This window comes from Enhydra lutris, unplaced genomic scaffold, assembly GCF_002288905.1.
Source record: "Enhydra lutris kenyoni isolate GAN:26980312 unplaced genomic scaffold, ASM228890v2 scaffoldscaffold17, whole genome shotgun sequence".
In the NCBI taxonomy this organism is placed as follows: domain Eukaryota; kingdom Metazoa; phylum Chordata; class Mammalia; order Carnivora; family Mustelidae; genus Enhydra; species Enhydra lutris.
In genome coordinates, this window is record NW_019154101.1 from 49541230 (window position 1) to 49555390 (window position 14161).

Here is a 14161-nt window from a genome sequence, read left to right on the forward strand (position 1 = left end):
CTGTGAGCCATCTACGTCAGGAACAAAACACTCCATTAAAGGGCGGGCTTCATATCAGCCCTGCTTTACAACTATTACTGCCACAGTTTAGGCTCTTCCAGAATAGTTTACTGCATTTGACTGATCAAGAACAGTATGAATATAATGCTGCCTTTTACAAACCAGCTTTACTGTTTTGTTTGGATGTGCCTTTCCTTTTGAAATGAACGTTAACTTTCTATTGCTCCTTCGTTAATTCATGATTTTTTTGGTTAAAAAAAATCTGGGTTTTATTCATTGTTCAACCTAAGTATGTTAATATTTGTTATTAACATTTTTGTGATGTGAAATTTTAATTCTGGCAATGAGTTTGAGAAGTTACATATAGTGCTTAAAGCCTGTGTTTTCTACAATGAGACAAGTACCTTCTAAATGTCTTTGTTTTTATTATAATAATTTAAAGTAAAACACTTGTGTCGATTTTTATTAAGTATATCATTCTTTTAAAATATTTGTTTTGAATCTCAAGAATATACATGCTTTAAAAAGATCATTTATGATCAGAGTATAATTAATTGAAAAAATAACATTCAGTAGTAATGTTAACAATAAATAAATAATGTTAGCAATAATGTTAATAAAAATAAATATCCTTATCTAAACAGACATTTCTCCAAAGAAGATACATAAATAGCAAACGGGTAAATGAAAAGGTGCTCAACATCACTCATCATCAGGGAAATGCAGATCAAAACCACATGAGATATCACCTTGTGTCCTAGAAAGGCTATTATCAGAGACAAGAAGTAACAAGAGTTGGCAAGGATGTGGAGAAAAGGGAACCCACATGCTCTGCTAACAGAAAAGTAAACTGGTGGGCCACTATGAAAAAAACTATGGAGATTCTTCAAAAATTAAAAATAAAACTACCATATGATCCAGCAATTTCTCTTCTGGGTATTTATCTAAAGGAAATGAAATCACTATCTGGAAGATATCGGACCCTCATGTTCAGTGCAGTATTATTTACAATTGCCAAGACATGGAAACAATGTGGATATCCATCGATGGATGAACACATAAAGAAAATGTGAAACAAACACAGACACGCACACACCCAATGGAGTATTATTCAGCCATAAGAAAAGAAGGAAATCCTCATCTTTGTGACAAGAGGAATGGATCTTGAGGGCATTATGCTAAATGAAGTAAGTCAGATTGAGAAAGAGAACTACTATAGGAGCTCACTTATATGTGGACTCTAAAACAAAACCAAAAACAAGCAAACAAAAAAAATTCACAGATAAGGAGAAGAGAATGGTGATTGCCTGAGGTTGGGGGTAGGGGTGGGGAGGGTGGGCAAACAGCATGAAGGTTGTCAAAACGTACAAACTTCTAAGTAAGTCCTGCAGATGTAATGTACAGCATGGTCACTACAGTTAACAACATCATATTGTACACTTCGAAGTTGCCAAGAGCCCATTTTAAAAGTTCTCATCACAAGGAAAAAAACCTGTAACCATATGTGGTGATGATGGATGTTAACTTACTATAGTAATCATTTTGCAATATATACATATATAACTCATTATGCTGGACACCTAAAACCAATACAATGTGATATGTTAGTTATCTCAATTTAAAAAGTAAATACATATTTAAAATAAACAAATAAATGCCCTTGCACATTTGCTTTACACACCTTTATTTGCTCAGGATAAGTTTCTAAAAAGAAAGTTGTTGTCTCAAAGAACTGTATGTTTTAAGGTTTTTGATATACACTGCCTCCCCAAGAGTTGCACCACTTTATATTTCCATCAGTATATAAGGGTGCATATCTTCTTACGGCATCACTAACACTGGGATTATAATAAAAATTTCAGACATCTTGATAGAGAAAATCAGTTTCTCATTTGCCATTTCATAAGCTTTTTAGAACTTAATGGCATTGAACTTTGAAGCAGGTTTTCTGGCCAGTGATCTCCTTTTGTGAAAAATCTGTTCTTACCATGTCTGATTTTTATCTTTTCAATGATCAAAGCATTTAGTATAAGATTGGGCTGTATTTACCTTATTTTTTAAAAAATCCTAACAATCAAACTAGTTTATTATGGCTAAAACTTCTATATAAAATATTTACAATGTCATGGTAGAAAACAACTATTCCAGAGAGGCCATTATAAGAACAACTCTTTTTATAATTGATTTTAAATGACCGGAGGATGAGACATTATTTTCATCTGAATTTGCTAAATTCTGATAGTCTCCTGATTATATTATTAAATGTTCAATTTCTTTCCTTTTTTTCTTTTTAAGATTTTACTTGTTTATTTGACAGAGACACAGCAAAGGAGGGAACACAAGCGGGGGGAGCAGGAGAAAGAGAAGCAGGCTTCTTGCTGAGCAGGGAACCCGATGTGGGACTCCCTCCCAGGATCCTGGGATCATGACCTGAGCTGAAGGCAGACACTTAATAACTGAGCCACTCAGAAGCCCCGTAGTGTCCAATTTCTTAATAGATTTAACCAGCACATTTTTCCAGTTAAATATAATTTATAGTTAGAATGCATAAAAGTCCAAATCTCTAACCAAGACCAAAATCTCTATCATTTAAAATTATTTTAGATCAGTAATGTAGAATTTTAAGTATTTTTAAAATCAAATACTTTTCATAAACTATCTTTAAATAACATATCTGTTCAAAAAAGAAAAGAAAAAAGTTCTCCCAAGGGTTCAGTGTGAAACATTTATTTACATGGTGAAGCAGTAATAGCTACATAATTATTTTTCTTGGCCCTGAAAAGCAATTTCTATGCCCACAATGGGGAAAGTATTACATTGTGGGCAAAATGGTAAAAACAGAAGGTTAAAAAGGTAAAATGGAAACATATGGGGGAAAAGTGTCACTAGGGACACTATTTTGGTATGGAGAAATGCACAAAATGGTCATTTCTAATCAGAATCCCACTAACTTGCCAAAAGTTTTCTCTAGTCAGAGATTGGGCCGATTTTTCTCAAATCTGTCTTTTTGTTGGCTAAGGCAGTAACTCTTAAATTCTTATGTGTAAATAGGTAAATATGCAGATTGTGTTTTAGGACAGGTTAGCTGGGGTGAAATCTTAATGATTTAATGCCTCCATTGTGGTGACCCGTTGGGTGGATGGGGGAGCACTCTGCCGTGGGTCCTCCAGGGCAACTCTACTTGTAGTGCTCTTGGACTTGGCTTAGCATCTGCCTCAGATTTCCTGCACTCCTGACTTTAATTCAGATGCAGCCCAGGCCTTGACCTCTAAATTCTTTGTCCTAGTTGATAGGAGCTCTGACCCTAGTTCCCAAATGCTCATTTTGTTTGATGATTTGGATTTTAGCATTCTTTGTCTTAAACTGAACTCTGATGCCTACTAATTCTGCATAATGGTTCAAAAGTATGTAATATTGGTCTTTAACGTCTATATGGACATTTCTGTGGGAGCCACAAATTCAAAAGATAAGAATATTAAAGAAAGGACAGTTTGTTCAATAGTTGATGTGGCTATTTTATTTAAAATTTTTTTAAGATTTTATTTTTAAGTAATCTCTACACCCAACATAGGACTTGAACTTACAACTCTGAGATCAAGTCGCATGCTCTATACCAACTGACCCAGCCAGGTGCCCCTAATGTGAGGATTTGAGAGACTACTGCAAAATGAACTATAAGTGACTCAGACACTGGTCTACAAAATCTATGTTTGCAGCATGGAAAGCACGCTATAATACCTGTATCTTCAAGTTAGGGCCATAGCTCTGGAAAATTAGACTCCTTACTTCCCTTCTGAAATCCTCCAAATATTCACTTCTCATAAATAAATACTTAAAAAGAAATTTAATAAAACAGGGAGAAAACAAAGTTGAAAGAATGTAAAGCATCTTTGTCATGAAAATGGCACTAAAGTAACAATGTGATTAATATCACAAAGGAATTGGGAAAAAGATTCAACCAATTACTTTAGCGTGCCCCAAAAGGTACAGAGGCTTATTGTATTTAAACACATTATATTTATCTAGCTATGTCACACTACAGATTTTAAGCATAGTGAATTTTTAAAATTATATTTGTAAAGTATATTTTAGTACATAGGGTCTTTTCACAAACAAGTGTTTGTACTCAACACAAACTCTCTGAATAGAGAAACATCATCCTCGTCTTACATTTAAGCTTTTCTTTAACCACCTCATTTCCAATAGCATTCACCTTATTTCACTTGGGCTGTCTTCCTCCAAAGTTCCATGTTGGTGCTTCCCATCACTCAGATCTAATCCTTCATGGAAATACTACATTAGAATACCTCACTCATCGTCTCCAATCTCCCACGGTTCCAGTTTATTCAACTGTTCCATTATACCTATTCTTTAACATCATGGGAGCATATGGGCCCTTCTGTCTTATATCTTCACTTCCTTTCCTACCCAGCTTACCTTGAATATCATCATTGAACGTGCAGTACTGGTTTTGATATTTCTTCAGGAGACGAAAGGCATTTATATTGGCAAAATCTTCAAACTGAATAAGGCAATTCATTCCATACCTACGGGACAAAACATTCACATGAGAAGAAGTTCATGAAATAGCATACAAAAATAAACCTTTAAAATTAGCCTACAGAAAAGACTAAAACATTTTATTTATTTATTTATTTATTTTATTTTTATTATGTTATGTCAGTCACCATACAGTATATCATTAGTTTTTGATGTAGTGTTCCATGATTCATTATTTATGTATAACACCCAGTGCTCCACGCAACACGTGCCCTCCTTAATACCCATCGCCCGGCCAACCCATACCGCCACCGCCACCCCACTCCTCTCTAAAACCCTCAGTTTGTTACTTGGAGAAACAGTTTCCTTTAAAGGTCCTATCTTGTTACTTAGTATAAGTATGTTACACAATGTCTGTTCAGCAAATATTCACTGTACACTTACTACAGGAAAAGCACTGTGTTGGCTCTGTGAAATAAAATGACAAAAATACGGTCCCTACCATCAAAGAATTTAAAATTTAGTAGAAACAAAAATATTTTGAAATAAATGAAAAGTAATGTAAAAGTGGTATAAACAAGGAATTGTAGATGTTGAGAGGATAGGTATCACTTCTGGCTGGGGTCACAGACCACGTAATAAATGAACTGAGTTTTAAGGAATAGCTATGATTTCAAAAATAGAGATGTAGGTTTTCACAAGCCAGGTAAATACTAGAAGCAACATAATTGAGGTGAAAACTGAGAATGAATACACTTTTCAAAAAACAGCAAGGAAAAAAAATAAGATAGGAAACCTAAAAACAAAACAAAACAAAAACAAAAACAAAAACAAAACCCAAAAAAAACAGCAAGAAGTCCTAGTTGGCTATCATGTGGAGATACATGTAAGGGTATACTGAAAGAAAAGGTTAGGTTTTTATATTGGAAACCTTAAAATTCAAGCCTAGGATTCTGGTTTTTATTCTATAGCAATGGCCGAACACTGCAGGGTGCTGGGCTTTGAAATATATTGGGCAGATTATTTCTGATACGAACAGCTTACTTGTCTGACTCTTCGTATGCATGGTCACCCACCCACATAACCTAGCCATGGCAAAAGAAATGAACATTACTGATAAGCCAAGATTCTAAGCGTTGCCGGAGAAAGCCATATAGCCATCTAGCCATTACAGATTTATGGTCTCCGCCTGAGCTAGACTCTCACTGCTGCTCGATGTGGGATTCCTCTTACTTGTTCCAGGTCAGCATCCACTTCCATTACACCCAATGGTCACTCCTAATGTTTTCCAATCCTTTTAAACTTTGCTCTCTTTCCCTTGTGACCTACATATGCATATGATTTCCCTACTCTAGTATACTGTGCCATTAATCATGTACAGTATTCTTGTTTGTTTTTAACAAAAGAAATTCTAAATTTTTATATAGTCAGAGCTTTCGCTTTTTATTTATAGTTGCTGTCCTTGATGTTATGCTTATTGTGGTCTTCTCCACAAACATTTATTTAAATATTAATAAAAAATTCCTTCTAGTGATATCATCGATTTAGGAAATAATCTCTACATCTGGTATTGTTTTGATTTCATTTTTTTTTTAAAGATAATCAGAATTTCTGTTTTATATATTTACGAGTCAGTATATATAGTTGGTAATTAAAACCGTGAGCATGATTGAGATTCTATTCGGATGCACACACACCTATGTACAGTAGCCAAGGACAGAGTAGTAGGAAACAGCGATGCTTAAGTGCCGAGGATGTCACCAAGGAGAAAGAAGAAATGATTCCATGTTTAGAAGAAGGCACAGAGAAGTATGACATCCCAGAAGTCTAGGGAATAGAAATTTAAGAAAAAAGAAAATTCATGCAACTATTCCAGCACGAGTCCATCATTTCCTCTCATTACCTGTGACCAGATATTATATTCTGTTACATACTAGGGTTGGTTTCTGTGCTTTTCCTCTTTTATTCTACTATTGCTAGTGGCAACAAATATTCTTTCACTTTTAAATAATATGCATGTGTCTGTATACACTTGCTTATTCTTTACAACCACCCCATGGCACAGGCAGTAGTACTGTTATCTTACATAGGAGAAAACAGCCACAGCATGTTGAAACTGCCTCGTAATAATAGCTCAATGGTAATGATTAGTGCACTGATCTCTTTATCCAGAAAAAAAAAAGTCCCTGTTTTAATTACTATAGTTTTTAAATCTCTTAAATACTTAGTGATATTTACTTCTCTTTCTCTTTATGTATTTGCTTGGCTGTGGCAGTGGTTGAAAACACAGGCTTTAGAGTGAGAGCTCCTGGGGTGTCATCCTGTCCTCCTCCTTTATTCTATATTCTTAACTGTCCTGTGCTTCTGTCTCCACTAGAATAAATGAGAATAACAATGGCATACTGTCATAGGTTTATCAGAATTAAGTGATAAATGTAAGTTCTCAGTGTGTGAAGACTGACACATGAGTGCCCTATAATCACGAAATATTTTTTACTTAATAGCAACAGTAGAAGCAATGGTCAGTGGGGATCTTCAAAGACCTAACAGAAAATAACTGTCATCTTAAAATAGTATGTCTACTAAAGCTACTCTTCAAGTGTAAGGTTGTGATTCAACTATACTTTGAAAAAAAAATGAAAATAAAGCATTTTTTTTAAGTAGGGTTGAAACAAAGACATCTTCAGATAAATAGAAACCAAAGGACTTCAACTAAGGCAACTTTCCAAGGGTATATTTCACAAAGAAAATAATCCCGCAAAAAGTCTATGATAAATTAAAACAGTAAAATATAATAACAAGGAATTTTTGTCCATATAAAATAGTAAAGAGGAATAAGCCTGACAGAGGGAGGAGACCGGGAAAATTTTTCCCCAAACAGCAACAGTAGAGCAGAACAAATCCTTCAAAACAACCATTTCGGGGCTCTGGAAATCAACTAAAGGCAAAGGGAGCAAAAATTTAAAAGGAAAACGTGGGAGTGGGGTCAAATCTTGAAAGGAACATCAAATTTTTATGCTCCTTATGTGTATGATGCCATTCTAGTGAACTCTTTAGGTAGCTTTATTAGAAATTACTAAAATGTTTTTAAGAACTGGTAAAAGCATTTCTCTGGTTAGAAATCACCACTTTCCTTTTACAACCTCAGCAAAGCCACATACTTTGTGTTAGCAACTGGTTACGCCCTGAAATCGAGTATCAGTTGACAACCATCTGGTGCTTGTGATGGCTCCTTCCCTCCTTCTCTGCTTTCCACACAGGCCTTTAGAAAGTAAAGGCTGCATGCTTGTAGACAGAGTCCTCATACAGCTTGCTCCTCACGGGTCAGGTACCCATGTCTAGCAGCACCAGATGATCTGTCATTATGTTCAGAAGCAGCAGAACCTTGTGGTTTCAGTATGTGAAGACGAATCAGAGCCTTCTCAGTTCTATTCCTGGACCCACTACTTACTTGGGTCCTGCGGTTTTGGACTTTATACAGCTTCTCTGTGGTTAAAATGAAATCCCCACAATATGGTTTGCCTTCAGTGTTTAGGACACAATGTGGTCAGGCTACAAGTTTATAATATTTTGTAAGTAAAATCTAGGAGTAACCAGCCATAGGGAGTAAAATGCTATGCAGGATACTTCATCATTTACAAATGTTTATTTTAGAATTATCCCCTAGAGAATATTGTGTGTCTGTTTTAATTTCATGACTTTTCTCTACCTGGTAGTTAACTCTGATTTGACTCGTAAAGATTGAGAGGCGTCCTGGATTCATTTTGTAATACAGCATCCTGCATCATGTAATAAAAGAAAACCATGCAGGAGATATTTCATTCCATGTTGAACCAACCTTGTCACTATGAAATTATAAGTAGTGGAACACAAGGAACTTAGCCAATTCGATTCTACATAACTATGAAAAGAACCTACTATTTTATGATCAAAATATCACATAAAATAGTGGGTGTAAATGGTTTTAAAAGTTAACAGAAATACCGCCCATAAAATTAACCTGTGAAAACTGCAAATTTTCTCTTGTGGCATTGTTAAATCACAGAAAACCTTGTTATAGTGACTGATCATGGCTGACCCATCTAGCACTAACAAGGGCCAGGCACTGTGCTCTGCTCTCTACACAGATTATGTCATTTAAATTCTTTCATCAACCCGAAGAGGAAGGTAGTTATTACCCCTTTTACAGATGAAGAAACTGAAGCTCAGAGAGATTCAGGGCCATAGCTGAGTGCATTACTGCCAATACGTGGTAGGGCCTGGACGGAACCGCAGGGCCCATGGTTTTAAATACTATCTATACTGGCTTCCACAGAGCACCAAGGTCATGATCAAGTCAATGAAGCAAACAGTATATTTACAAATAAAAGGATGGCAGTGATAAAATAAAGGAGTTATAATTTTACAAAACTAGCAAGATAGCATTTGTATGTATTCAATATACTAGGCATTGTCATCATAGAAAGCATATAAAACAGATATTGGTGAAAACAATGAGTCTTTCTTTGATTATGAACTATTAAGAATTCACTGTATCCAGGTTAGCCAAGCACATTTTGAGTTTCCCCAAGAGATACAGTGTCATTCTTTGAGGAGTAACTGTATACATGGCACTATACGGTACTGAAGATCTGGGGTACTTTAACTCTGATGGGTACTCAAAGATAATTTATTACAATTATTCATTTTTAATAATGTAGTTGAGATCTGAGGGTGCTCAAAGAATTAAGCAGCACTAGGACCCATGAATCTGGTGCTTTAAACGCTTCCAGTCTCACTGTGAAGACAAAGGATATAAGCAAAAATTTAAAGATTCAGGTTAAAAGGAAAATTAGGAGTACAAAAGAGACCACTATTGGATTTAGGGAAGACAGCATGAATTAGAGGAGGCTTCAGCTGGGCCCTTGGCTAGGATTTAAATGAGGAAAAGAGTTGGGTGGGGAGTAAAAAAACAGAGGTCTCAAAGTTTGTGCTGGAGAACATGGAGGATGCTAGTTTGAGGGACTTCAGAAGATCAGTACTGGTGGCTGAGTTTCAGAATATGAATATTCTAGAATTCTAGGATAAGTAATTTGAAGTTCACTGAGGTTCCCTCCGGTCAAGAACCATCCAAGTGTAATTCTTCTTTGTAGGTAAGAATTAAGAACAGAAAATTGTTCACTTCCTTGTTGGTTCACTGTAACACATTGCAATTCCACTTACTGCTATCTTTACATCTATATCACTGCATCACATTTAGATACTCCTCTCATTTCTTTTGTCACCCCTTCTATTATACTTTGCCGACACTTCCTAATTATTCTCCATGAGAGTAGAGATTACAAAGATTCAACAGTAATCATCCATTCTTTCGTTCTTTTCCCTCTACAGTCTTCCCCTTACCAAGTTCACCAGTTCTTAGGGAATCATGAGTCATCTTTAGACAAATGACTTCTAACTCTTTATCTCTGTTGCTGATCTTTCAAAGAAGCTCCAATTCTCTGTTGTCAAATGACAATAAAAAAGACTTGGAGAAATGTTATATTATGGATCTTTCTTTCTTTAAATGAGAAATAAATGTTTAAGGTAACGTTTTTATATATTGTCAACCATTCTTACTCTGTAATGGATTTCTGTAAAATTTTCTACGGCATCAAAGAAAATTACAACTCTTTTATGTCAAGGCCAACCAAGAATCACAAACAAAACTGAGTCATTTTGTTTAGGTGTTAACTGCTTCCCCCCAAAAAATAGAAGTTTGTGAGATTGTGAGTTCCTTAAAATTCAACAAATTGCAAAGCTGCATTTATAACTACAATTTCTACTTAGTATTTTTTTTAAGATTTTATTTATTTATTTGACAGAGAGAGCTCACAAGTAGACAGAGAGGCAGGCAGAGAGAGAGAGAAGGGAAGCAGACTCCCTGCTGAGCAGAGAGCCTGATGTGGGGCTCAATCCCAGGACCCTGGGATCATGACCTGAGCCGAAAGCAGAGGCTTTAACCCACTGAGCCACCCAGGTGCCCCTCTGCTTAGTATATTTTATTGAAAAGCATTTTAAAGTTACTTCTTGCCTCCAAAATCAGTACACTCTTTTCCTTTATGATTTTAATATGTATATATAAAGCTCCTAAAAATTCTAAACTTTTTCCTTACAAAACTTACTACCCAAACTTTCCCTATTTCTATCATTGGTACCACCAATGCCAAAAGCACTAAGGGCATTTTCTATTCTGCCTTCCACCTTACATCCCAGTGGTCAACATCTGTTATGTCTTCTTCTTTCTCTCATAGTAATTTTTATGCTTTCTGTTCTAAGTGCCTCAATTCAAGTTCAGGCTCTTTGGACCACATGATTGCAACAGTACTACAATCTCCTGATTAGTCTCCTTGATTTTATTTTCTTTCCCACTGCAATCATTTACACGTTAAAAAAAATTTGTCATGGCATTTTAAATAGGTACTATGTGATGAGATCTTGTCTAACCTTATCTCTGTTATTCTCAAAACAAAACTTTATGCTTCCTTCCCTTATTCATCTATCAAATCAAGTAACATACCGAGTGCCAACCAGGAGTCAGGAATTACTTGAAGTGCTATTGATACATTCTTGCCCTCACAGAGTTTATAATCTTGTGGAGAATACAGTAAATGGGAGATTACAATGCAGTGTAATAAGAGCTGTAATAGAAGAAATTTAAGGCACCAAAATGCAGAGCAGGGGCTCCTATCTAGAATTAAGGGGCTTAGGAGAGGCTTTCTAGAGGAAGCTAGAGCCTGAAGGATTAGTAGGAACTTGCCAAGTTAAGAGAAAGAGGAAGAATTTGGGAGGCAGAGAGAACATACCCAAAGGCCCAGAGTTAAATAAGTCAGTGTCATATTGAGGAGCTGAAGTAAACTAAATATGATTGAATCACAGTGTTTACAGAAAAAGAGACAAGACTTAAGGCTAGAGAGGTAAACAGGGCCAGATTATGCAGGGCCTCTAACCAGTATTAGGAGTTTGTACTTGACCCTAAGAGTGGACGTTAAATTGGAGTGTGACATGATAATTTTCACTTCAGACTCATGGTGTGATCAGGGTGAAGAATGGATATCAGAGGGGCAGGACTAGAGCAGGAAGCTTACTTAGGAAGCTGTTCCAGAGACCCAGCCTTGCACTTGGAAATGAGAATAAGGGCAGGGACAAGTAGATGGATTTGAGAAACATTTATGACACAGAATTAACAGTATCAAGTGAAGAGAAGCTGATGATGAGGAAAAAGAAATCAAGAATTCCAAGTTTATAGCTTGGGCAACTTGGTAAAGGATGGTTTATATTAAAAAAAAAAAAAAAGGAAACCTCAGGAGAAGAAGCAGTTTTGATAAGGAAGAGCATGAGTTCAGCTTTGGGTAAGTAGCGCTTGAGCAACCACAGAGATATGTAAGGAGAGGAAGCTGTCGGGGATATTAAGATGGATGACTTTAGTATTTTACTTTTTTTTTTTAAAGATTTTATTTATTTATTTGACAGACAGAGATCACAAGTAAGCTGAGAGGCAGGCAGAGAGAGAGAGGTGGAAGCAGGCTCCCCGCTGAGCAGAGAGCCCGATGCGGGGCTCGATCCCAGGACCCTAGGATCATGACCTGAGCCGAAGGCAGAGGCTTTAACCCACTGAGCCACCCAGGTACCCCCGACTTTAGTATTTTAGAGTTTGAACAGCTGCAGGGAAAGATAAGGCCCATGATAACGGCCATGAGAGTGCATCTCAAGTGATGTGGCACTAAAGGCCATTAGAAATGAAGGTCTTAAGAATAAAAAAGGCCAATATATAAGAAAGGTCATTGACATGAAAGTGAAATGGGTCTAAGAACAAGACTTTAAAGAGTAGTTAAGAAACTGGGAGAAGCTAGAGAGATGATAACCTACTTGACATAAACCTCAAAGAAGCACCTGAGGGAGGAGGGTTACATAAGGACGGAGGATTGATAGTCTGAAAGGGACAGAGGAGAGAAGACACTGATCTCATTTCCCAACCCTAAAATGTTGTGTGGACCAATAAGCATCACTGTTTGAAAGCACTACATGAAAAGTGGGAGTCTTACATGGGAGCCATGTTGCCATGAAGCAAGAAGAGAAAGGGAACATCCAGTGAGGAAGTGAAGACAAAAGGGAGCCTTTTATTATCAAGACAGTGGAAAGGTGTGAGAGGGAGGGGAGTGTTGGGAGTTTGGTTTAGCGGACATGAAACGTAAAGTTTGAAGTATGGAAAAGCATCAAGTATGTGAAGGAGTATATCGAACTAGACAAAGGACGTGTTCCTTTTACATTGTAACAATTTCTACTTTAACAGGAAGCCAGTTATAACGATGACATGGAATAAGATTTTCTAAGAATTATGTCTAGAGGTCATGTGATGGACTGCAAAGGTGGAGTGTGGAGAGCTGGGGATACAGGAAGGGGCAGGTTGCATCCCGGTCTCTCCAGTTTGAGGGCAGCACCCACATAGGCTGAAATGCTCAGGACGGTTTTGGCTCTAAAGGACCGATTTGCGCTTCAGCGAACCACTGTACTGTGACCTTCCACTTCTAGCCTGCATCATTTCTTTTGGCCAGAATGCACTCACAGAAATTTAGAAAATGTTTTTAAAAACTCTATCTGCAGATTTAACATAGAGAATCAAAGGTCTCAAATGCAGGTTTTGGTAAATACCTTATTCCCAACCTCAATTGTGTCCTTTACTTCTGTAGTTTGAATCACAAAATCGGGCTATGTCTTCTTTTCAATTTCATCTAAATCAAACTGTTTATTTCTAAAAGTCAACGACTTCCACAAAACACTAGGGATCAAGTTTTGAGCAGAAAAAGAACTGTATGCTTTTTTTTTTTTTTTAACTGTATGCTATTTTGCTGCAGGTGATTAGAGGCATAAGATTTTCAAACTAGAAAGATCCTCAGACACCATTTAGCAACAAGCAATGCCCAGAAATGTTGCATAACACCCATGATCACAGGAACAGATACACCAGTGAGTACTGGCCCTAAGCAAAAGAGAGAAAAGTCAAGTACTTGGTGCTTAGGATGGTAGTAGATAGTAAAGTCCACTAAAAATCTAGTAAATCTATTATAACCAGTTCCACTGTTTTAAAGTTCTCTCTTGTAGGTAGTGGATTTGAACAAATACTTTGCAAAATAAGAACTAGATCCACATACTGACTTGGATCAATACCCTCATTCTTACTATTCCCAAAAATCAATATCAGCCTCAAAGGGTTTTTCTTAAAACATCGTCATTGTGATATTTAAAAGATTTGCTATAGGTTCCAAAGATAATCTTCAAAGAGGCATTCCAAAAGTACTGTTAACATTAATTATTTACAGAGTTCTAGGGTATTACTTTGGAAAGAGATACTACTCATTCAGATCCAGCTTTGTTTAAAAAAAAAAAAAATCAAACACATTATTCTATAATGAAACCTTACAATCAAAGTAAAAATGAAAGAAAGACTGCATGTGTAACTACTCAAAATAAAAACACTGAAAGACGATATACATTCTTGTACCACTGAATAACAGAAACCTACACATATTATTCAAGACAAATCGGAGAACTGTAGATTTAGAAATAGCTGGGGGCACAAATCCAATGTAAGTTACAAATCTGGCCTCTTTGGCACAGTCATCTGGGGGTAATGTCAAAGTCT

The 14161-nt window shown here is 36.4% G+C and overlaps 1 protein-coding gene across 1 annotated transcript in view; it reads right to left on the minus strand.

The window, feature by feature from the left end:
• Positions 1 to 14161, minus strand: part of LOC111147573 (malic enzyme 1) — a 181688-nt gene that overhangs the window by 42968 nt on the left and 124559 nt on the right. Inside the window, exon 7 of the mRNA XM_022503681.1 lies at positions 4438 to 4547. Coding sequence (XP_022359389.1) covers positions 4438 to 4547 — 110 coding nt within the window. The remainder of the gene's footprint in view (positions 1 to 4437; positions 4548 to 14161) is intronic.